A 26,614-nucleotide genomic window follows, 5' to 3' on the forward strand; every position below is an offset into this window, starting at 1 on the left:
GCGGGGAGCCGAGGGGGCGGTGGAGGGGGGGTAGGAGGGGGTCGGGGGGAGAAAAAGGGGCCGTGGAGAGGGGAAGGGCTGGGAAGAGAGAGGAGGCAAAAGGGAGGGGAGGGGACAGGGAGGAGGGAGGGGTGGCTGAGGGCGATGATAAAGGCGGGGAGGAGCGGGGACGGGGACGGCGATGGAGTGGAGGGGGTGAGCGGGAGAGGGGGCGAGAAGGCGGGGGGAGACGGGGGAGGCCGTGCCGAGCCGTGCCGAGCCGTGCCGTGCCGAGCGGTGCCGAACCGATCCGAGCCGTGCCAGTGAGAGCAGCACGATGCTGCCGTGCCCCCGGCGGCGCTGAGAGCGGGCGCCGCGATGGGCTGCGGGGGCAGCCGGGCAGACGCCATCGAGCCTCGGTACTACGAGAGCTGGACGAGGGAGACCGAGTCCACCTGGCTGACCTACACCGACTCCGAGAGCCCCCCGCAGGAGCCCGGCGGCGCCGAGGCCGGAGGGAGGGAGCAGGGCGCGGGGCGCACCGGTGAGCGGGGCCGGGCGGGGGGCGAGGAGGGGTCCCCGGGGAGGGATGGGGCCGGGGGGAGCCGGGCACTGCCGGGTCGGGGACCCCCGCCGGGCTGGGTGGCCGTGGGGGTGTCGCGAGTGGCCTTATGAACCCCATGGGGCACCAGGAGGGGAGGGAAGGTGGGGTTTGGAGGTTGAAGACGCGGTGGGTTTGGGGATTTGGGGGGTGTTTGTTTGTTCTGGGGGTTGTTTTGCAAAGCAGCTCCTCGAGAAAATAGGTTTGAAATAAGAGGTAGCGATGTCCCAGCCTGCTGCTTCATACCATGCAATTTGGGAGATGCGCAAAACAGAAATGGGATCAAATGGTGCCCTGCCAAGTTTGAGTCTCCCAGTTCCCGGCAGCTCGTGGCACAGCCTTAGCCGTGCGTCCACGGGATTGCGCTAGGGACGAAGGTGGGATAGGGAACGAGGAGCTCTGGTCTGATGTGGGCTTTTAACTGTTTTCAGAACTAGTCGGTATGCAGCGGTGTCTAGAAATCTCAGCCCAGCTGCAGAAATTCATTGTGCTAGCTGTTGTACAAGCACCACACGGGTATGAGTGCTGCCCAGATAGATCCAAGCTTGCATGTAAAGCAGTAAATGCATACGGGCAGCTTCAGCGTGCGTGTGGTGAGGGAAGAAGCTTTGCAGCTTTTTATGCTGGGCTACAAAGCACCAGGAAGAAATCACAAAAAGGGCATGGCTGCAAATTGACAAAGGTGGGCATCACCGGCCAGCCGGAGCGGGGAGACGACGACTCTGCGCTGACCGAAACGTGACAGGGAGGGAGAAGAGAAGGGTGTATGCTGTGCTCGTGGGGGCTAGAGGAAGGCTGTGCGGAAATTGCACGGCAAATTGTGAGACCTGGAAGGTGAGTTGGCATATGAAATGCTGTATTAAAAAAAAAAAAAAGGATTAGAGAAGGAATTTAAAGAGGTTTGAGATGCTATTGGCTGGGAAGCTTGAATGACAGGCAACAGTCATTGACTGTCTCCAGCAGTCAAGGCTAGACACAGTAAGAATGACCTCGGGACTCATGCTTATCACTATTTTAGCCATGTTTACTTTATGTTGATGGCTGAACATCATACGGAGAAGCCAGATACAGTCTGAGATGTGATACTGAGTAGGAGATGAAAAAGGGGTAGATCAGTAAGTGTTCTACACTAACACATGATAATTGAATTCACAGATGAGAATACCAGAGATAAGAGGACAAGAGACGACTCTCAAGTACGCTAGTAAATGATTAGGGCAAGAGAAAAACTCTACAAAAATATATTGCAGAAGAGAATAGAGAAGAAGAATGAGGAGAGGAGAGGCTAATAGGAACTAGGAAGGACAAGGCTTCAGAAAGGGGAGATTCACACTTCGACACAGCCAGGCTGGCCGCAGCCAGCAGCTCAGGGAACCTGGGGAATGTGCAGTGGTCCTAGAAAGTCATAAAGTACCTCAGTGAGAGCTGTTGTAGGGTAACGGCTGAGTAGGAAAGGAAGGGACTAAGGAGAGGTACTCCAGTGACCAGAAACGAGGCATTCCGTGAATTTACAGATGAAAGGGAGAGGAAACAGCAATTGGAGGGGCAAATGAGGTCAAGTGTGGGTTTAAGGCTTAAACAGGAAAGCACGGCTTCATTGTGAGAGCTGAGAACTACAGAAGAGTGGGAGACAAAGGAGGGGAATAAGGGAGGGGAGAAGGGGAAGACGGGGCAGCTGAGGAGATGGGATGTGATCCCATAACAACTGGGATAACTGGAGGTAAGAAAATGCTGCATCTGGGAGCCAGGGGGAAGGGGACAAGCCAAAGGCGGCCGGGAGAAGAGGATGCAGTTGTCCTTTGTCATTTTTCCCTTGGAATAAATTGGGGAAATTCAGTGAAGAGAGAGAAGTGAAGATAGGATGAAGAAAAGATTTGGGGAATGAACAACAACAACAAGATGGCTGGGATTTTTGGCTTGTGTCAAATAAGTGCAAAAGAACAACCCCGGACATCGGATATCAAAATGGAAAGAGGGACAAATTACTCTAGGTGGAAAGAACGTGGTATACAGGATCAGTGAGCATACTAATGAAGAAAGGGCTAGTAACTGCTATATATTAATCTTAGTAATCTCATCTCATCCCAAAATTTCATTTTATCCTTCTCTTCTTGTAAGACAGCATATTTAGTTTTCTGTGTCTACTCTCATTGGAACTGGATGTATTTGTGTAGCCAAATGTTTGTATATTTACTAAAGCATTCTGAGAGCTAAATTTTCATTAAATTAAAAAGGAAGTCATGCAATAGTTTTTTTCATTTTCCCTTCCCTTTTCTTTTCTTTCTATTTCAGCTGATCCTTCCTTAGAATATTTGTTCACTTCCCCACATGATTTTTTACATTTTAACATTTTTCTCCATTTTGGAGGGGGAAGACCTGTGGGACAAGAGCAATTGTTATATAATATCGCTAAAATCAGACAGACAACTTTTCCCAGGTTCAGGACCAGTCGCTAACAGACACAAATATGTGTGATCGCAGCTGGCTGCATTACAGCGCTGAGCCTGTGGCAGTGATGAACAGGGTACGTTGGTAAGGATGAGCTCAGTAAAAAAGTAATAAACGACTTCATGAAGCACTGCAGGTGGTGAAATTGAAAGACATCTTCTAAACCACAAGATTATGTACTGTTCATAGGGCGAGTGGCTTCCAGGAGGGAGAAAAAAGCAAGACTCACAATGAGAGAGTACAAAGGAGCGGCTTCTCATACGAGCACCATCGGTGTGCAAGCGAAGAACTTTTCACAAGGTTCGGCTACTGCGTAGGCTATAGCTGGGGGAAATAATAGACTACATTTCTGCTTGGTAACCGTTCCTTGATCCTTGCAACCCTCTGCACAAATTGCCTTCCCTTTCAGACAGTCTGATTCAGCTAAGTGGAAGTGTTAGCACGAGAAATGACTTTGGGAGGGAGGAAGAATCCACAGGATCAGGCTGGTCCCCAGGGGCGGACTGCGTGGGTTACAAGCAAACCACAGGGAAAAGGTTAAATTAAAAAAAAAATCTGCACAAAAACTGAAGTATTTTGGAACACAATTGCATATTCTGCTGTGTTACGTTGGGATAACTCTCTGATATGTGCATATATGTAGGCTGGGAAGTTAAGATACACAATTTCCTACCAGTACTGTAAAAGTGTTTTAAAAACTGATTAAGTAGCAACTGTAGCAATTTATTTTTTCTCAAGGAGGCCATCTTATTTCTATTTCTTTCTGTTATTTATTTATTTTATATATTTTTTTCAGTGACTAAGCTGCTGTATTCAATTATTTTTTCTTTATTACGCTTGAAAGTGCCTTAGATTGGATAAAGCAGCATGTTGCCTCATGGTCAGAAAGACCTTACAGTCAAGATTTAGCTCATTTGCTGCTAACTCCTTAGGACAGGATCTGTCCTTACTGTTTCCAACAGTGACTAGCATAGTACGACCCCAGTCTTGGCTGGAGATTGTTACTTAAATGCAAATAAAAGTAATTAATTTTTAAATGATGTAGCAACCAAGTGAAAAATAACTCCCTTGTATCAGAGCTGAGAAGCTGTGTATTGATTGTCTCTGAACTCATTTGTTCAGTGCCTCGACTAATAAAATGTTCATTTATTTTTTATCATTGTCTCTCTCACAGTATCAGCTAAGGATTTGAAACCAAAGACAATTGGTTTTTATTGTCTTTGTGCTTTGTACTATTCCTATAGTAAAGTCTTTCCTCCTGAAGCACACTGAAGAAAAATATTATCTACAGGTATGACCTGATGCACCTGGGAGAAACAATTGACATCAGAAAATAGAACTGCAGTTGGTGATCTGCCAGAAATGAAACCTACACTAGAATCAGTTCATCCCTTTGTGAAGACATTCACAAAACAGCTATGAAATGGGAGCAGATTGTAGCCTTTTATTCAAAAAAAAAAACCAAAAACCTGTAAAAAATCCATCCCAAGAGTAGGAGAGAAATGCTGTTAGTATCTAGCAGCATGGTTGACTAGCATTTTACTTTACACGGTTGCCTTTAGCATAGTTGTGCACTTATGAATAATTCTTGTTCTTTCCTCTGGGGTTAAAGGACACGATTATGCTGCTGTTTTGTGATTACTGCCAGCTACGGGAAGTTTTATAGCCCGTGTTCATCCTCGCAGTTAGCCTCTGGCCAAGTCTCAGTATGCAGAATGCAGTGCTTCAGTGGCAACCTTTCATATAGAAGTTTTTGAAAATTGCTTTTCCATTCTTTATAGTAGGAGAGACTGAATGCAGTTTTAGAAAAATACTAGGGCTGTTTGAATACTAGTTGCCATAACAACACAGACTGGGATTGGTTTTGACCACAGCTGCAATCGTCTCTTGCTTCATTTACCAGGTAAACATACAGTTAAAGGCTTAAGATAAATGAATAAGCATCAGGTTGTAAATGAAGAACTTCTTTTGTGCAGCAGATTGTTTCTTGTAAATCAGACTGCAGAGGAGCATTTAATTAAAAAAAAAAAAAAAAACAACAACAACAAAAAAAAACTGTTTTCACTTAGGAGCCAAAGACTGCTCGCTTTTGCTAGTGAGTAATCCAGGTATATCAGTATCTCTTCTGCCTGTTAAAACTGCTTGTTTAACTGGTTGGTTCAAAATCTGGTATGTTTAAGGAACAACTACAGCAGTGATTCTGGCATGTGATATTTTAAGGACATAACCTTATTGCAGCTCAGAATTACAGTAAAAGTGAATAGGCAGAGCATCATCCTGGGCTGAAGACAGATTACAGTAGTTCCATATTCTGCCTTAATCCAGATCTTGGGTATAATAATATGGTATGAGTTAGAGGAACCCATTTTAATATTGTTTCTGGACTTTAATTATACAGTCTCTGGACTCTGTATGGAGGATGGTACTGAACAAACCCTTCTAAGCCACACCAAAAAAAAAAAAAAGGCAAGAGAAGAAAGAAAAATAGAGCATGTGTGATGTTTCATAGAGAGAGTAAGCTTTTCCTTCTAATTTTTATCATCTGGTTTTCAGAAAGCAGGGTTCCTATGTGTCTGCTCAGCTTTGTACACCAGCTTTTAGTGTGTTAACGTTTACATGGGTGGATAATAGCCTTCCTATACATGTAAGGCTCCTCTGTAGAGCGTGTTATCGCAGGTCCTTTAACACCTGCACAAGAAGAGGATTAGAAAGCACAAACTCCATACCAAAAGCTCAGAGAGCCTGCTGTTTTGGAAGAACTGATCATCCACAAATGCTTCATTGACTTTAGTTAAACTTTTCAGCACGCCTGCCAGAGAGGGATGTGAAGTAGCAGGACATAAGGGGAACAGCACTGGTGCACTGCCCAGCTGTACTCCTGCCTTGGAAATAGGAAAATAACAACAGCCTTTGCCAGTAAAAATACACAATTTTGCATGAGTCTATGGATCAGGGAATTATAAAAACCTTAGACAGCAGTGGAGGAAAACAATAGAACTAAATGGATAATCTCTGCAATAAATGACGGTGGGCAGCCCACTGCACAGACAGTACTCAGCGCTGCCGTTCTTCATTGACCACATACCCTTGGGTTTTGCTCAGCCAGTGATGGCCCAAACCAATAGTTACACCACTGAAAGACAGCATTAAAATTATTAGAAAAGTTAGAGGATAAATAGAGCTTTTTGTAATAACCATATTTTTTAGCCTAACCATTGCTTGTAAATTCTTCCAAGCCGTGCATTTTAATCTTTGCTCTGGTTTAATAGTTTAATATTGTCTTAATTTCACATAGGTACAGATGTCATTTAAGCACAAAAGCTGAAATACGAATTGCAAGCAACAAAATGTCTCAGTATATCGTCAGAGAACTTAAGGACATTTTCCTTATATGTCTGAGTCATCAGACCCATACCCATCTCCTTAAACATCTCCTTACTTCTGAGCATAGTAAAAGTCCTGTTGATATTGAGACTACATGTGCTTAAGCTTTTTACTAGATTATGAGAGAAGGATTGTTAGAGAAGTAAATGTTGTTTGGGAGAACGTGTAGGGAAAGTAAATAATTTGGGTGGGACTGTTGGTGCTGTTTCGCACTATGGCCATTCTGTGTGATCATCTGCTTTGTGGGTATTTTTATTTCTTGTGTTCTGTCAGTTCAGCAAAAAGATGCCAGTGATATTTAGTATGTTCTGATGGGGCAAATAAACAAACTCCCTCCACCACCTCTAAGTATTTGTTAACCAATTCTTCCTTAACAAATATCCACTGCCATATAAAAAGGAGAGTCCACACCATGGTGAATTTAATTAAAAGTATCAGAGATAATCAACAGATGAGAAAAAGTCTCCTACCGAGAGCCTTCAGCTTGCTATTTTGTTAGCTGCCCTGGGCTCTGTAGGTGACAAGCCCCGGCAGCGTTTGGTGGCCGTGTATTAGTGGCACCAGGGGTGGCACTGAGCCCCCTGAGAGGTGCTGCCCCCTCCGGCTGCCCGTCCTGCCCCACAAAAGCAGGGTGCTGGCATCTTTCTGCTTTGCTGAAGGAAAAGGCTGACGATGGATTGTTCAACCTGAGCCCCAATCAGTTATGATTTTTAAACATAGTGTGATGACTCTCCCATCAGGTCTCTTCACCTCTGATTAATTCCCCTTCAGACAAAGGCCAAGTCTTGCTAAAACCCTCTTGCAGTCTAAAGTAGACCCACTAGGACTGATAGTTTACCCCAGTATAGTCATTTACCCATGGATAAAACAAAGCCACTAAAATGCGATGTGCACAAACACCTTGACAGTTTCCTTGCTGTGACCATAGCCCCAAGTAGAAAGGCATCAGCAGAGATGATAAGCAGCAGAGAGGATTGGGAACCTTCTCTGGATGATTTTCGCGATTTTCTCGCAGCACCAAAATCTTCAACAACAACAAGAAGAATGTTGTTAGTGCTTGCCCAAAGGGCTCTCATTAGCTGTGGGAAGAGCTGCTGACCTCCGCTGCTGGAGCCAGCAGTGGGCAGGAAGGATGGCGAGAGAGGGCAAGTGTTCGAGCAGGAAACCTTTGTGCTCTTTTCTCCCCTTCGAGTGCTTTTGTCAATGGCACCTGCTGCCTGCAGGTTTCTCAGAATGAAACTGTTCTGTAAAATCCTTCTTGTAGAAAAATCTCCCCTTTCTTTTTTTCCTCCATTTATATTCCCATTCAGGACATTTAAAAATTCCTTTTTTTTTTTTTTTCTTCTTTTCTGTTTTTGGGGGATGAATTTACTCTTTCTCACCTGTTCTAATCCTATATTTTCCAGTTTAGGATTGTATAGTTCAAAACTAACACTGAAAACTGCAATAAGATTCCAGTGAAGACTCCCAGTCTCAAAACAGAGGCGTAATGTGTTTATACGAGAAGCATAGCACAGAGTCCAGTTTACCTCACTGTCCATTGACTAAAATTTCCAAAATTTTCACACTGAGCACATAGCGCAGTAATCCAGCACTTAAGTGAAAAAAATCTGGATACCTGTTGTCAGGCATAAAAATATATTTCTTAATAGAAAGAAAACTGATGTTATTCATCCCACTTTTTTCTCAGCTATTCCTGCAGTTTACAAATGAAATCAGTAGATTACAACTAAAAGTTCTGGGATTTAAAGTTGGCTTTTACCTTAAATTCAGATACAGTAATAGGAAAGACTGAAAAAAATATAACTATGAGTTTAGTATAAGGCTTTTGGTTTGACTTCCATAAAGCAGCACTCTTTTTGAGATTATGTGGATAACATTTCAGAAGATGCATTATGTGATTACATACATGGCTCTGCAGTGCACTTGCATGAAAAAAAGTGGCTTGTACCTTTATTGCACAGTGATAGATAATGCATTCCTACCCCAATTTTATTATCTGATGAGCACATGCATAATTATTTCCCTAGATTGTAACACTGCCTTTCCCGATCTGTTTAGGAAAAATGCAGGTTAAGAGTAAAACAAACAGGTAAATGGGAGAGAAACATTTTACTGGTAGCATTGGCAGCTTTAGGCTGCAAGGTAGGATTTCCCATTTTAAGGTTTTCTTAAATGCACCGAGAGCCTCCAGACTGATTCTGTATTGCCGTTGGCTTGACTCAGCCTTAAATGTTAAGCATCTGATGAAAAAGAAGTAATTTTCAGCCTCCCATTCCTCCTGGAAGATCATGGGTTCAGGTTAGCCTGCTCAGGTGGATGCCAGTTACTGAAGAGCAAAATAATCAGCCAGCTCCTCTACTGACTGATTTTTATTATTTTTTTTAACCAGTTTCCTAGCAATGCATACGTTTGTATTTCTGTATGTTTCAGCTGGATATAGTCCTCTCCTTGCTTCCTGTCACGTTGCAGTTGTCATTCTTGTAAACTGCTTGCATTTCCCACGAGGGCTATCAGAAGGGTTTTATGCTAACACTTGCTGTGCTAGAAGTATGAGTATCTGTCTCTCATATCTGAGTGATTTCTGAGTGTGTTCAGCACTGGCAGGAGAAAAGATGAGGAAATTGTCATGGAGTTACTTAGCCGATTGTTAACAGCTGATAACATTAGGTTTTAACACAACCATTGCAATTGTTTTAGGATGAACACAAAATATGAGCAGCAGCTTTTTCCCATACACACGGATATCTTAAGGCAAAGCATTTTATGATCACATTCATACATGAGCTGGTGAAATCATCAATATCCATTCAAATATTCATAGACTGTAAGGCTGGAAATTTCAACTGGCCATACAGCCCTTTGTCTTTTTTCTGAATCAATTCCCACATGGAGTGTGAGTATCTTCAGGAAATTCAGACTTAATTTACAACTTGTCAGTCACTGACCTTTTGCCAAAGTCTTTTTAAATTATTCCAGTAGCTAATCACTCTTTGTTAAAGCACATCTCATGTCTTACCTGGAAGCTTCTGCTTCGATTTCCAGCTGTTGAACCTTGGTGAGCAAAACTGAAGGGACATTTGGATCAAATTTCATGTGTTTTTAGATGTTTTTCATGAAGATTTCTGCTTAATCTGCCTAAATATTTTGCTGCTTCTCTCAGTGATTAATTGAAATGATACAACCTACTCATCTTAAGCTTCCACACATGATTAGCTAGGTAATGAAAATGTTAATAATACTTCCTAGTTCTGTACCAGAAATTATTCTAAAACAAAATGAGTGATGTTTCATTGCCCCCTCCCTAAGGAGAAAGAAAGACCATGAGAACACCTGCAAATCTAAGCCACTGTTCAGGACCGTCCTTAAGAGAGGGTGGGTACAGCAGTTGTGGTAAGGGTGGCTGGGAGAGGGTCAGCAGCGTGCATCTTGTTTTCCATCCAGCGCAGTGATTCCCTATTTTTTTCTTTTCATTTTAAAAGGAAAGTATCAGACAGGAACTGATCCAAAAGCAAACACCTCTGGAAAACAGGGGTGACTTGACTTAGCTTGGACAGCCATGAAGTACAGCACTGTGCATGGAGTGTATCATTTTTAGGGTGAATTTTTCACAGGCAGTACTGAAACGTAGTATAGATCTCTGCACATGGAGAATCAGATCCATGTTCTGTCTATATTTCTAACACTATAAAAAGTGTTTTGGAGGTTTGCTATTCGTATGTTGAGTTTTCACTTTGGAGGAATGAGTGGTCTGTTTCTGGCACATCATGTGGCACTGGTAAATTCTTTAATCTCTTCCATCTCAAGATTTTCCCAGGCTTAAAAAATATTCAGCCATCAATGTCTGTGACTTCTCCATGTGTACAAAGGCTCTTCCAAAATGTTGCTAATACTTATTCCACAATGTAGTGAAAATTCAGTTCTTCATTCCTGTTCCAGCTATTAAAATCTGTATCTTCATCCATCAGACTCTGATACCTTTCTGTCATGAAGTCCTTCCCTAGCACTCTGATTATAATTCTTTCAAGTTTACATTTCTTATCTTCCCTTCAGGATCAGATCAATTCCCTCCTAATCTACTTCTGGAGTCTATTTTCCATGCAGTATCTTGATCTTTGAAATGATCACTGCATCTTCAGAGCACTCAGATTTCCATGTAGCATGACTAGTCAACAAATCTAAATCCAGGCTAATATTTTGCAGATGTTTTGCACATCATTAAAGATCATTGCGGAGTGGTTTTACTATTTGGAATAAACATAAATTTTATATTCACCTTTCATTTCATAGATGTGGTTGCAAAATTGTTAAGTTTGTTTACAAGAACAGGGAAGTTGTACCATGATTCTGGATCATAAATTGAAATCAAAACATGCCAATAAGGAAACACTTAGCATCTGTCTGTAACTGAGAAATAAGACCATCTAGAGCACATTAAGGTTTGTGGCTTTAATGCTGACTTTCCTGTGTTCTATTTGTCTGCTAGAATCCTTGAGTACTCTATAGCAGAAATCTTAATATTGCCGTAATAAATCCAACCAGACTTTCAGAGCTATTTATCATACGTTTATTTATGCATGCGCTTGTTAAATTTCAGTTTCAGAATCTCTAAAAAATTCCTTTTATCTACACAAGAGGAGCATCTTGCCATGTTTCAGAAAAGCCATGATAGGAGAAGTTTTGAAATACACAGATCTCTAAGAATCACATTTGTCTTATGCTCAGAAATGAAGTTGGAAATAAGGAAAGCAAGACATGTTGCTTAATTTCTCAGTTTTGCCAGGACCCCATTGTGCATATATCATTTACATTATTAAATATATTAATCATGAGCTTGTGCTTTTAGTACCAAGTTAGACATTTTATGCCATTGTCTTACAGAAGAACATAATTCTGTAAGGCTCTGAACATGACAAAACCATGGCCAAATGAGGATCAGAGAGTCTGATTTGCCTTCTGTTATCTATTAAGTGTTATCTGAGTCCTCTTGTCTTGCATGAACACAGATCTCTTCATATTGCTCTTATTTATTACCTAGTTCCTTAGCCCTGAAAGCAAAGTAGGTCCTTTCTAAACAGAAAATGAGACTGCCTTGCTCCTGGGACAAGCAGAGTTCAGACAAGCAGATGACGGGACATGGGATGCAGCCCCTCCGGCTGCAGGGCATGCTGCGAGCTGGGGGCAGTGCCAAGCCCCTAGTGGCAAAGACACAAATACTTTGTTTTGTTTTGTTGTGTTGTGTTGTGGTTTGTTTTGTTTTGTTTTGTTTTGCTTCACTGTCGACGGTTTATATCATGTTAGAGTTCAGATAAATCAGTCTGGATTCTCTGAATGTCTGGGAGGTAAATTTATTGCATTATTATATCTGCTGATTCAATAAATGCAAGATGTTTCTGATGACATTTTCCTGCTGCAGAACGTTCTCCCTCTGCAGATCTTCTGGCTCCTTTATCCAGAGTGAAAAAATTCACTCTTGGCTATGTCCAAAAGTTTCCAAATCCTTCCTTTTTTGGGAAAAAAAAAAAAAAGTCTGTTGCAGATGTACTGACCATCTGGCATCATCCCTTAGGCTTCTGCTTCAGAGGCAATGACTTAAGCTCTACCCTCTTCACAGCCTTCTATCCATTCATTTTTAATAGGACCCACTCTATGCTGTATTTTTGCTGTACAGGTGCCTACCACCAGCCAGTCCTGCAGATGTGTGGTTTTCCCAAGCATCAGTAGTTTCAAATCAGGAGAGCAGGCCTAGAAGACAGGTATTTCAGTGATCTGTATATCTGTTATCTATCTGTGACACTAAAAGCAAGAAATTCAGTGATGGTACCAAATACATATTTTCTCTGGAAGCAACTGCATGTTGTAGTAATAGCATTCATTATTCTTTACTGTGAATTTTCTCTGAGTACATCTTTACAGTGCAGCGTACATCTTATTATGCAGGCATTTTAGAAAGCAGTTATGCATTATTCATGAGATAACAGCCGTGATAAATAAAAGGGTGTTGCTGAACCAGAAAATTGAACCTTACTGGTTTGTCATTGCCAGTTCCATAGATATAAATTTGGCATACTCATCAACATTTACTCACTTTGAACACATGCATGCTTGTTATTCAGTACCATGCCACATGACAGCACAGGGTGCACAGTACTGGGTCAGATCTGCAGCTTATTTGGGTCAGAATTTGTGTCTCCTGCTTTGAGGTCAGGCAGGAGAACATTGCTGCAAGCACATGGGGAATCATTTCCTCTACAAAGGTCTGATCCTAATGGCTAAGGTTAATGTATCCTCTGTACTACCAGGCTTCCTACCCCTTCCAAATTTCTTGGCAGCATTAGCTATTGTAACATCACTTTTTGTAATTATAAAGTATTGTAACATACGATTTCAGTTCATCTTGGATCTTACTAAGATATTGCTCTTTGGACCAAGTCTATGCAACCAGATCCAGGCAGCCATACCTTCATGCCATCTGGGTTTTGAGAAGTTTCCTGGAGTCCTGATAATTACAGGCTGCCTGTAAGTGTTGCTCTCTCATTGCTCCTCTTCCTTTCTTGATCACTAGGTAGCATGTATTAGCTATCTAATACAGAGACAAGATATAGAAAAAGCTATGAGGCTATGAGGAAGTCATATCTTTATCTTTTGTTCTGCACAAAACTGTCCTGCACAAAACCCCATAATTTTTTTTCTTTTTTCCTTTCTGTATCTGTCAGCTGTTGATTCATGCTTTTTGCATTTTTGCTTTTTACTCCAGTTTTTCTTTTGCAACCTTAATTAATTATGTCATTTTTGCCATCTTCACATCGTCTTTATTTCAATACTATAACCTGGTTAGAAAGAGTTAAATCTTAAAAGTAAAAAATTCCTCTTATCTTTGTGAGATATTCTCATAAAGGATGGTTTATGCATTAATTCTTAGGAATAACCAGGCTGTATGAAGAACTACAGCAACATCTATACATTGTTCCTGGTTTTATCACTAGCGTTGTCGTCATAACAGAAAAAGAATAAGAAACACACACCTAAAATTTTTATTCCATGTTTTACATTTTCTTTGAATTATCTGATGAACGTCTTCTTTACTGAAATGATTCTTTAAAAATCTTTCTTAGATTGTTCCCTCCCCATTTGGGAGAGAAATGGTTTAAAGGGTTACAAAATACGATTTAAACATGCTTTATTTATTTTGTGATTACTTTGCAAGCCTATGAACAACTTTTTGGAGCACAATTTTCAAGTGTCATTTAAGAACTAAAATATGCCTGTGAACAGTATTTACCACCTAGAATATTTTATGAAGAAAACTTAAGTCATGGGTTAGTCATGAGTAGGACGCTATCATATTTTAAAGAACAGAAAAGTCTGAAGCACTACGGAACTCGCAGATAATAGCTACGGTTATTTAATAAAGAGAGTTTTAGAGCAGGGATAGAACTAACGTAACAGCATCATCAAAGTGCTCAGACTCCTCCTTCTAAAAACTAATTCTGATGTTTACTTGAACACACATTAAATTTTTCATTTAGTTTACAGCAAAGAGAGTAAGCAGTTATCCCAGAGAGACTGGAAAAACTCGGTGTCCTACTAGGAGTCTGAATATTCAATGTTATTATAAACTACTAATTGTGAGCAGCAGATGTTCTTAGAGAGCTAATTTTATATATTATATAAAATCTCTCTCTCTATCTCTCTCTCTATATATAGAGAGATATTGTTTATATGAGCTAACTAAAAATACCATTTAATTTTTGTGTTAATAGTGAGAATTGTGTTATACCCACCTTGTCCTGTTTTAGGAGTTTATATTACTTCTGATATGTCTGTTGATCTTCACACAGGATACATATTCCAGGCAGATTTTCCCATCTTGCTGGTCTTCCTGCTTGTATCAAGACACCTCTCCTTTTAGGTGGCTCTCTGTTCACTACGTATCGACACAATTATAAAAATGCTCTTAAATACCCTTCTTTTAAACTGTGGAACATTTTAAACATGCACAGGTCCTAGGGACTGATCCTAGTTTTTCTGTGTCAAACTGAATAACTGAAGTTGATTTTTGTCCATATCCAATTTTTTCCATACTTTTGTGTTTGGTGAAGTTTAAACAAAGGACACTATTTTAATGTCACTATATTAGTGGAAAAAAAAAAGGGGGGGGGAGAGGAGGGGGAGATTTGGTTCAAGATCTATTCAAATTCTGAATTTAAAAATACTTAAAATGAACAATTATTTGAAGATTATCATTTGGTTTAAACCATCAGACTTCTTCAACAGTCACCAACGTGAGTTGGTCTCTGCGGCTTGTTTCAGCTCCTGTGCTACCTTCTACGTTGTGCCAGGGCTACTGCTTGCGTCACTGGATGCTGAATGAAGCCCAGAGATTGATTTCAGTTAAAAATAACACTTTTTTTTTTTTTCCTCCAATGCTGCTGAAAGAAGTGTTTGTCAGACAACCGCCTAAAGGATTTCTATCGGGCTGGTAAGAAATACAAAAGTCAGCTTGCCCGTGCAGCTTACCCAGTAGGAAGGAAGAAGACAGTGAGCACTGCTTGGGGAGAACAAATTATGTTAAGTGCAGTTCTCCGTAAGAAGGTAGGCTTGGATTTCTGGGGCTGCTGCTTGGTGTGTGTCCTCCCTGTGGTCATCGAGGGAGAGCTCCTGTACCTTCAACAAACAGGATTATGAGCAAAGAAATGCCTGTCTCTTATCACCCATTTCTTCCCATGGTGAGAACAGTCTGGCCGTCCCCAAACACTGCCTAGCCATTCCTGAGGAGAAGGTCACCGTTACCTTGGTGGAGGTTTGATAACCACCCAGAAACCCTGATTTTGGGAATGGAGCCATAAGAATATTCTAAGCTTACCGATTTGTTTAAAAATAAAAGATATGAAGTTATCAGAGAGTTGTGATGGGATCTACCATTTTCCCTGGCCTCAGAAGGCCCACAGACTTGTGGCAGGTGTTGTCCAGGAAGGCAGGAAAGTGAGAATGAAAACAACACTGCTGAACCCATTTGTTTGAATTTCTACTGAAGTTCTACAGTGAAAGTCTGTGGAGGGTATTTACCGAATCTGTGCTGTGAGGATGGTATAAATATCCAGACAGTTAGCTTGCTTTAAATGACACTGAGGCAAGACTCTTAGCATTACCAGCCTGTTAGCTTGCGAATTCCAGATTGTGCAGGAGAGGAAAGTTAGCTCTTCCATTTCTGTGTACTGTGGCAAACTCCAAATAGCAATGCAAAATAGTTGCTATTTAAAAAGCAACAATCTGTTCCTGATCTTTTCTTTAATACCATCTCTGGTTTGCAGTCAAGAGTTACTTAACTTCAGAATAGCAAACATCTTTCAGAATAAAATAATTCATGGTCTGAATTTTTGGGTAGACCCGTGTGGTGCCAGGAGCTGGACTCAATGATCCTTATGGGTTCCTTCCAACTCAGGACATTCTATGATTCTATAAAAAAAGCTTGTCACTCTGCTAGGGGCATCTATTATTGGTGATCACAAGCTCATCTGTATAAAGATATAGTGGGAGTCACAGTGGAAGTTTCAGATGCTGATACCTGGTTCACTTCTGACAAGTATTGGGAAAAATGTCTCATCCCTGCAATGGACGATGCTCAGGCTGCAAGCTAACAGAGAACAAAAAAACAAACCAAATATACCAGTGATTGAGATTTTCCATCAGCCTCCAGAAAAATATTGATGTAACAAAAAATGTTCTGTGAGAGAGGAGGGATGGAACACAATCTTCTGATAAATGAACAACTGTGCTTAATAACAAAGTTACTTTTCAGCAGACAGCTGTTTCACAAGACAACTTACTTAGAGGCCATATGGCCGAAGGGACACACGGTGGAAAGTAATTTAGGAGGATGACTCCACAGAAGGAAGAACTTATAACTCATATATGCTTGAAACATCCGAGATTCAATTAATGGAATTAGTAGGGGATGCCTAGAGCATTTTGCCTGTTCAAGGCTGTGCTCTAACTTGTTCACACAGCTCCTCTGCAAGGTGAATAAGCAGCCTGTGCCATGACTACTGGCTTAGAGCTCTTACTCATACATAGAGGCCTCTGCATCTCCCTTCCTGAAAACTGGTTGTCTGTGCGGTATCAGTCTATACTATTTCGTGTTCTGCACCAAGTCACTTTTCTGCCTCTCATTGTACACTGTGGGTTGGTAGGAAGATATAGGACCTAAAATACAAGTGGGTATGGACTTTCTAGAGATGTAGGAGAGGTGGTTTTCTGGTGTCTTATGGGAAGTTGCCTGTAAATTTATATGTGAAAACAGCATTTGTTTTTATATCTAGCAGAAAAAGGCAGTTCCAAAGATTGAAGCATTTTTTTTGGTTTCCTAAATAGACTATAATATAATATTTTCAAGTTTCAATTCAATATTTATTTACTTTTTTAATCAAAAAATAGACAATCTAGAATTATTCTTAGTAACTACCATTTCAAGTTAAACTGTCCTAGGAAAACTCTATCACCATCTTCTGACTGCTTAGGGAAGTGCAGTGACTAGTTTTTATTCAGACTTCTGAAATCTTACAATTGTAGAACCACAGAATGGTTTGGGTTGGAAGGGACCTTAAAGCCCATCCAGTCTCAACCCCCTGCCATGGGCAGGGACATCTCCCACCAGCCCAGGTTGCCCAAAGCCCCATCCAGCCTGGCCTTGAGCACCTCCAGGGATGGGGCATCCACAGCTTCTCTGGGCAGCCTGTGCCAGGGCCGCACCACCCTCACAGTAAAGAATTTTTTCCTAACATCTAATCTAAATCTCCCCTCTTTCAGTTTAAAGCCATTCCGCCTTGTCCTATCACTACACCCCCAGAAAAAGAGTCCCTCCCCAGCTTTCCTGTAGCCCCCTTTAGGCACTGGAAGGCCGCTGTAAGGTCTGCCCAGGGCCTTCTCTTCTCCAGGCTGAACCCCAGCTCCCTCAGCCTGTCTGCATAGGAAAGGTGCTCCAGCCCCTTGATCATCCTCATGGACCTCCTCTGGACTCACTCCAACAGGTCCATGTCTTCCTTGTGCTGGGGGCCCCAAAGCTGAACGCAGGGCTCGAAGTGGAGTCTCACAGGAGCAGAGCAGAAGGGGACAATCACCTCCCTCACCCTGCTGGCCACGCTGCTTTTGGTGCAGCCCAGGACATGGTTGGCTTCCTAGGCTGCAAGTGCACATTGCTGGCTCATGTCAAGCTTTTTGTCAACCACCACCCCCAGGTCCTTCTCCTCAGGGCTGCTCTCAACCCATTCTCCACCCAGCCTGTTTTTGTGCTTGGGATTGCCCTGACCCAGATGCAGGACCTTGCACTTGGCCTTGTTGAACCTCAGGAGGCTCACACAGGCCCACCTCTCAGGCCTGCCCAGGTCCCTCTGGATGGCAGCCCTTCCCTCCTGTGTGTCGACCGCACGACACAGCTCGGTGTCATCAGAAAACTTGCTGAGGGTGCATTCAGTCCCACTGTCCGTGTCTCTGACGAAGATGTTAAGCAGTGCTGGTCCCAGTACCGACTCCAGAGGAACACCACTTGTCACTGAGCTCCACTTAGACGCTGAGGCATTGACAGCAACTCTTTGAGTGCGACCATCCAGCCAATTCCTTACCCACCGAGTGGTCCATCTGTCACATCTCTCCAACTCAGAGACAAGGATGTCATGAGGGACAGTGTCTTCCCCTATCCACCAATGCTGTCATTGCATTTGCAAACTGCTACTGTTGTTGTTTTCCATTGATAAAGCTGCTTTTCTGACAGATCTCTCAGAAGGAATTCAGAATTTCCTCTGTTTCATTTTTAATACCCATAATACTGTGCTTGGATTCCCACATGGTTCATGACAGGAGGTTTTGATGATGCGATGCACATTTCAAGTACCAACAAATTGTCATTGTTTTTCCTCATATTTATTTTTCCCCTAGAATCTGTGACTACTCATATCTTCTTCAGTTTTGATACCTTCATTGCCAGTTAGTAATTTTTTTTCCTATTAGAACATAAAGCTCTTTATAAACAAGCTTTGCCAAAATAAAATTGAGACCTAAAGTCATGCATCCCATTTGCTCTTTGTATTTGGATTTCAGACTCAGTGTTGTAACCAGATGCATAGTGCTCTGCACTCGCTGTAAATGACAACAGATTTTTGTTAATGTAATAACATGAGAAAATTCTTTTAGGCTGGTCAGTATTATACTGTACAGTGCCTGCCTTGTCCACTCAGCTGGAGCAGAAAACAAATTAATAATTTATTTTATCACTGATGGTCAAAACAGTATGAAATATATTTTTTTCTGAGTTCGTTTCCTCAACAAAAATAAGTTTGAGGACATAAATAGAGCAACACTTAAGTCTATACTGCTCTCTTCTGTCATGCTCCCTACATTTACCATAACCAAAACAGATTTAAGGGGAACTCATTTTTGTGCCTGCTTCTGGGTTCTTAGTTAAATCCTTGCTCATGCAAGCAGCTCTGTGTGGGAACTCCCACAGTCTGAAGCTGATGGAGATCTGCAAATGGATGAAATGCTACCAATGTGCTGTACTCCTTAACACATCTTCCATCTTTTCTGAGTCAATGCTTCACAGTGGAATATAGAAGAAAGGGAAAAAAAAATAATAAAATAAATGTAAGGATGGTAGCTACAAACCGAGGTAGGGTGCTCTCACTGTGGTACCATGAAGCACCATCCATGACTTGCATTGTCACAAAGAGGGGTGAAACAGGAGGAAACCACCGCCACAGTTATAACCAGCTGCTCAGTACTAATTGCACAATTTCACACATCCCCACCAGGTATTCTGGAGGATGGAAAATCAGCTCAGACGGGTGTAAGCACAACGTCAGCCACGGCAGGGATTCTGAATGCCGAGAAGAGGACCATTGGCGGTCCCCAGTGCACAAACCCCACGGTTCACCCCCCTGGAGCTGTGCCACAGCGGCAGAGCGGCTTCCGAGCAGCAGAGGTGAGGGTGTAATTAATTACGTGCCCTGCACTCAGTGCTTGCCTCAGCTGGGTCAATGTGATTTTTGTGACAATCCTCCTTGTTGCAGTCAAGCTGTATTTGATGCCTTGGGATAAGATAAAATGGTTGCACCGCACCACAGCGTGATTAACCCCAGCGCCTCTGACAATGTCTCATGCCTGAATGGCCACAAAATTGATGTTTTATTTGGCAGCTGGAGCAACCCATACACTTGTTATGGAAAAAAAAAAAAAGGCTTATTATTCTTCAGCTCAGTCCCACTGTGCCATGTGTTGTGCAAATTATTTAGATTAAAAATCTGAAAGGGAATATGTCTTTCCTTCATTACTGCTTTGCTGAAATTATGTGCGCTGCATGGTTCATTTGAGGCTGGATGCAAAGCCTGAAGAAGGCAATAGGAGTCCTTTCAACAACTTCACTAGGCTTTGGATCAGATCCTACCTCCTTCTACCCCTCACCTACTGTAAGCTTTGTAGAAGGATCATCCAGTGTAAAAACCATGGATGAAAAAGCCAGTCGTTGGGGCCTGAGCAAATGGAAAAGGCAATCTGCGGTAAGCTTTAAGTTGTATTTTCTAACAAACACCGCATTGGTACTTTTCATGCTTATTTTAAACCTTCACTATATTACCCGTTGCAATTCGGAATTACAGAAACATTCCCCAGTGACATAAATCCTGCTGTATCCCACAGCTCCAAAAGTATAGGTACACATCGTACATCAGCACGATATCTAGAGCCACAGGTTTGCTGTAAAGAAAAAAAAACATAAATGCCTTTTATAAGCATTAGCCCACAGAGAAAAAAGAACTGGTCAGGCTGAATGTGGTTGAATACAACTAACATAATTATTAATCCCATTTGAAAGAGACTTGGCCACACTTCAGAATTATAGTGTATACGTGACATATTGTTGGAGATTGTTTCTCTAATTCTGCAGGCAATTGAAAAATTACTTCTGCGTTTAGGCTTACTAGTCTAAATATGCTTAATAGGGGTAATATGGGTAAATTCCCACAACATATTAATACTGTGAGTGTTGGCTTCTAGGCAAAGTGCGTGTTCCTGACCTGGGGCACTATGGCTTTGAATGTATCCTCCTACCTTTTTCTAGCTAAGATACATTCAGTAATGTATTTGTACTATTGTAACCCAGTGAGGAAAGAAAATTTCTGGTGCTTATAGCATCGGAAAATGGTTGTAGCACTTGTATTACAGCATTTACATTATTCTATACTTCTAAACGGAGGTATATAAGTAAGGAAGATAATTTGTCTAAATTTCTTATAGCCAAAAAGGAAACGTAGCTTCCTACAGTGGAGAAGGTGTAGTACCTGAGTTAGGCTCCAGCTCTGAGTTGCAATTCTGAATCTTTTTTTTCTCAGCTATTTAGGTAACCATAAGATGAGTAGGTTTCCAATTTGGACACCTAAAATTTAGATGCCTAGAGAAGAGAATGTGACTATTTCTGTCACATGCACAAACACCCCAACTAAAAATGTGCCCATTTTATTCATCGGAACATTCACATTGACTACAGTTTCTCTCTAAATGCCATAGAAAGCAATGTGATATAGCATGTGCAGCTCTCAGGAAACCTGGGCTGTGCCATTGGTTTGTGAGGTAATAGGGGGTAAATTGCTTTACCTTTCTGCGTCTCATTTTCTTAAGCATCAAGCTCTACAGCATCCTCCTTCTTCACCCAATCCATCGGTTATATGACAGGGTTCAATTTGTGATGTTGAAAGGGAAGGGGCATGGCATGGGCTGTGTCTGAGAAAGCTTAGCACTCCCCCATGAGGGTAATGTCTGGACATGGTGCTGGGCACCCTGCTCTGGGTGTCCCTGCTTGAGCAAGGGTGGCACCGGGTGGCCTTCAGAGGGCCCTGCCAGCCACAGCCACTTTGGGATTCTGGAAGTCTGCAAGATGAAAAGGACTTGGATGTAAAAGATGCTGCTGATCAAAAGAGTCCTAATATGAGTGAAGGCAATATAATGGACAATCAACCCCAAAAGCAAAGGTGAAGTAGGTTATGTCACTGATTGACAATAACCTACTTTGATTTTCTTGTTACATGTGGTCTTTGGAGAGTCAGTGTGTGAATATGAGCATCGGGGGAGTAGATAGCAAAGCAGCAGATGCATTCTGTGCAGAAATGAGAAGTAATAGGCATTGGAAGATGTGACCCCCAGTGCTGCCCACAGATAAATATGTACTTTCCATTCGTATCAGTGGAATTTTACCAGACATTATTACAGCTGGCATTATTACCAAGTAAATTACACTTAATTTACCTGGCTTTATTTACATTGGCAAATTGTCTCATGAAACACTGGAAATGCAATGATCAAAACCACCTGTCTCAGCTCTGTGTTTATATCTGCCCACTCATGAGTGTCCTTTGCTAGACCTATGCGGTTTCCTGAGCATTACAGCACGTTGTTTACGGAAACAAGCAGACAAACTAGGAGATGAAGGAGGATAAATTTAAATTAGGGATGCGTTTGCATGCTTCAGAGAGACTGACTTTTTTGAATATTTGGAAATAACCTGACAAAGATCTGGAATGTATATATTGTACGTAGGCCTTATATGCAAATAGAACTAAGTGTTATTTTGAAAATGTATTTTCTTTTAAGAAGCCTAAAAGAAACTAGAGAAAAGTCCGTCTCAGGCTAGTCACACCTGATTCCCAGTGACATCCACAGGAGCCTCTACTTTCCACTTCTGGACTGTAACTAGATTTATCTGCCCCACTTTCCGAATACACATGTACAGAAATGCTAATAATAGTCAAGAGGGTTGATCCAAAGCCTACTGATGTCCGCAGCCTATAAGCAGTTATAAAAGCTTACACCCAAGCTGAATGAGAAACTTGTTCCACATCACAGTACTGTGAAGATTGATGAGGTCGTTCTGTTTAGTAAAGAGAAGTGTTTCCATTAATTATGAGGCAGTTGCCAATGGCTCTGTCCTGTCGGTGTGGAACTCACTGTGCTGTTTAAAACTTTCACAGGGTAAACGGGACACACAGAAAATGCCCACAAAAGAAGTCACCATTAATGTTACAAAAAACATCAGACAAAGCGACAGAAGGATAACAAAGAATTGTGTCAATTAACAAAGTAAAACGAAAGTGAGAATGGACCTGATAATACTTCGCTGCACTTTAAATGTGATCAGTCACTGAAGATTTGAAGAACTCAAGATGATCTATGTCGGATGCAGTAGGCAGCTGCTGCTGAGTGCCTTCAGAAACATGTTTTGTAGAAAACATCTGCAGACACTGTAGGATGTCGTTTGTCTAAAGCAGTGGCACCACGCAGACAAACACCAAAATCTGTGCCGTTTGTTTTTTACTAAGTGCTATGTTATCTACTTGTGTATGTCTTGTTCTGCATTGCTATTGGGATGAGACTGCATGATGAGAGGCATTGTTCATCTCAATTTAAAACAGCAAATGAAGAAAATGAATCTGCATTTTTAGACATAAGGGGTTCAACGTGTGTTTATTCAAATCTACAGAGTTCATTTAAAGAGCTCACTTTCATAAAATTCAAACCCAGATATCTCGGAAAGAGACACATAGGTGGCTTCCATTAAATCTCTTTTAAACTATACATATCAGTAATATAAAGTTAAGTCATATAGCAATCTTTTTATATATTAAACTTTCAATTACTTAATTTTAATTTATTTTCTATATTGACAGAATTTAGGACTTAAAAACAGTAACTTTCGTATTAATCAGACTTACCTGAAGTTCCTAGTTTGAGCTAGCAAGTAGAGTTCTGGCTATTTCGGATTTTTAGACAAGCCCCTTTAATTATGTTGAGACCCAGACTGAATTCATTAGACTCTGGGCAAATAGTAAACACTAACATTACATGAAAATAACCATAACTCTTAAAAGAATATTCTGCCAATGGCAGCTCAAAAAATTAACTCCATTCAATCAGTTGTAGTTGATTTGGTGTGCAGAATGTATTTAGTTACATTGTATGCCTCCTGTGTCATAGTAATCCATGTTTATCAGAAATATACAGCTAAAAGGAATATAAATTTTCAGTATAGTGAAGACCAGGAATTAATTCAATATATTACTTCTCAGTATAGAAATAATAATATATATTCTCTGTAAATTTGTATTTTTATGAAAATAGAACAGGTAAATTTATTTGCCTCCTCCACCAAACATATATGGATATCCTTAGAAGGTCACTTGAAACAACTACTCGAAAGTTGTTCATAACAAACAGATGGCACTGGAAAGAAAATCCATGTATGTAATGCAAGTAATCTTTTTTTTTTTTTTTTTTTTTTGCAATTGGGCAAATCATTATAAATAGAACTGTGGGACTGAATCCTAATTTGTTCCATAGTATGATCATTTTAATGACTTGCTGCTAGGTATATGAGTACTTAACACCTTCTGTGGAGTACAACACGTCTATGCAATAGGGAATTGTTTATTAATTATTCCAACACAAAGGCAAAGTAAAATCCAGAACCAGTAAGAGATTTTTGCATACAACAAATATGTATTGAATACATATTGTAATATGAATATGTATTTATAAGAAATATTTATTTTTTATGTCCTAAAAGGGGACAAAAAACATGTGCTACACTTTCTGCAGTTCAACACGTTATCTGAAAACCGATCTTGTGCTGCATATTTACATAAAACAACTAAAAAATATGGAAAATAGTGTTGTACACGTAAGACAAGTACAGTCTGTATACATCCCTCCAGCTTGTGGCTCTCTGCCAACTTGCTTGCAACATTAGAGGACAGGAAGGGACTTGACTCCCTCTAACAATAAACTGGCTGTAGCAGCCCAGCAATATTCATCTGGAAATGGATAGCCATTGTTTGTGGCCATGTACTAATCTGATTGAAAGCACACGTTCAGGATTCTGCATTATTTGCGCAGAGCAGACCGTGAGCCATTGCAGGTCTGTGCCAAACTCGTAACCCACTCCTGTTTCAAAGGATTTACATGCAGAGAGAGTACAGTATAAACCCGTGTGACACAGGAAAGCTACAGAAGGGAATTGACCATGCTGGTATGTGTAAGGGTACAGTGGATTTTGAAAGAAGGCAAAAGGGAAGTTTCATTACATAAGAAGCTGTTCCACAGAGAGGTGCCTTGGACAGATATGACATTAGGGTGAGCAGACACAAAGACAAAGGGGTGCTGGCAGTGAGGTTATTTACTAGCTAAGAAATCGCTTCGTACTGATGTGCTGACCAGATGCATCTGTTGTCTTAGGTCACACAACAAAAGAAAGGTGGCAGCACATCGGTATGAGAGATAGTCCTGTCTGAATATGAGTAGTCACCGGGGAGTCTTCTGAGTCTCCTATTCAGAGTGTGAGATATGACAGGGTGGTTAGCAGGAGACGGCATTGGTACCTAATTACCTGTGCTTATGTTGCTTTTGTTGACCGCGTCCCCCGTCAGGGTGGCAGCTGTGGAGCCACAAAGGCTGAGTGCCCTGCATGACCTCTCTATCTGCTCTTGGTAACTTTCCTGAGCTACTTCAAGGTCATAACTTCAGGGCATTCGAAGACTGGATCCAGCCTTTGCAGTATGAACCATGTCTAGCTACAAGCAACCTCATACAGTCTTTTCCTGTAACACGTTACTGTTCTTATTCATTAAGTGGTAACTGAAGAGAAATTACCTTATGTCCAAGATGATAGTTTATTAGCTCTTGATGTGTAAGTTCCCAAGGACCTTAATAGGACTAACAGCACGTTGTGGAGACACGAATCCTGCCTCTCTACGTAGATTGGGTTATATTTGCGTTTTCTTTACTTTGCCTCTGCTAGAGACAACTACTAGCAGAGACAACCAATTTGCTTATGAAATATTATACCACTCTGTATAATTAAGGGTGGCAGAATCTAGCTCAAAACTATACTGCACAAGACAATTTAAAGTACTAAAAATAGATTCCTGTGTTTGTTTTAGTGGAAGAAGTAAGCTCAAAGGGTCATCTGGACATCTTCATTCCCAGTGGCCTTCCTTGGAGTGAGGAGGCTTACTTACAGGGTCTGTTCTTCAAGTAGTGTCTTGAAAATATAAATGGCTCAAATACAGAGGTAAAATAACCTTGTTAGAGGACACGCACTTTCAGAGAAGAGCCTGCTGACATCTCTGTCTTCCTATATGACAGGATTTTTGAAATGTAATTTTCTCACAAAAGATATTATGCCACCTAATTTGTTCCACGGTCCTTGGCTGCACAGAAGGATTTCTAAAGCTGCATTGAAACAACACACTTCCTGCTGAAATTATTTGCCAACCTTGGAAGAGTTTTTATGGTCTACGTTAGTTCAAGTTTTAAATAGAAACAAACTTATTTTGTCATGTTTCCACAATGCCAATACAACGTATGGATAGGAATTTATTCTGGTATGTATATATATGTAAAATATATTTTCTTCTAATATGTGAAAAATGTAATCACTCAAAAGAAAGTGGATGTTGGATAAACAAGAGAGAGAATTTACAGTTACCAGCAGAGACCATTAGGCAATTCCCCTTCTCCGTGACTCAGTGTAATTTTATCTTTCACTGTTACTTCATCTTGTCCCTCATGCTCACTATATTTCATAATTTCACCACTCTGCATGACATTGACTGGAAGACGTACAATTCTACTGTGCAACAGCAAAACCCAGGACCTTTTACTAAAAAGTAGGAAAGTACAAATATTGTCTAAGCAATATGTAAGTGCTAAGTTAAACATACATTTTTGATATCTAAATGAAGATCACGTACAAACCAGAAACTTTTTTTTATTCTTTCTCATATGTTGATATACATATAAATCCATTTGTGTATGTTTGTGTGTGTTTACATTGTTGTGTCTTTAACATGTACTTCTGTTCTGCAATTCATGCAAGTTTTCTGTGAGCCTTTGAGTTGTGCTTTTGATTCTGACACCTAAGTATAAAAGGTTTTAATGTTTGAATTGAAATCTGTTTTACATGCCTTCTGAAAAGAAAGAGCTATTTAATCTGAGCACAGAAACAGTGTTTGAAAAAGCAGAGTTAGTTTTCTTTGGAAATAATGAATAACCCAGTTAAATAGGGATTCAAACTAGACTAAAAGGAGCATTTTTGTACTCTCATTTTATCTGCAAATTATTGAAGATTGACCTTGAACTTGAAAACAGAAATAAAGAAAAAAA

General features: G+C 40.9%; 1 protein-coding gene across 1 annotated transcript; it reads left to right on the plus strand.

The window, feature by feature from the left end:
- The first annotated feature begins 264 nt into the window (after nucleotides 1-264).
- Nucleotides 265-26,614, plus strand: BAALC (BAALC binder of MAP3K1 and KLF4). The gene is made up of 3 exons (XM_048068774.2): nucleotides 265-523; nucleotides 19,219-19,388; nucleotides 22,426-26,614. The coding sequence occupies exons 1-3, from the start codon at nucleotides 358-360 to the stop codon at nucleotides 22,528-22,530; spliced, it is 441 nt and encodes a 146-aa protein (XP_047924731.2). The 5' UTR covers nucleotides 265-357; the 3' UTR covers nucleotides 22,531-26,614.

The sequence above is a fragment of the Anser cygnoides genome, chromosome 2, assembly GCF_040182565.1.
Source record: "Anser cygnoides isolate HZ-2024a breed goose chromosome 2, Taihu_goose_T2T_genome, whole genome shotgun sequence".
Classification (NCBI taxonomy): Eukaryota; Metazoa; Chordata; class Aves; order Anseriformes; family Anatidae; genus Anser; species Anser cygnoides.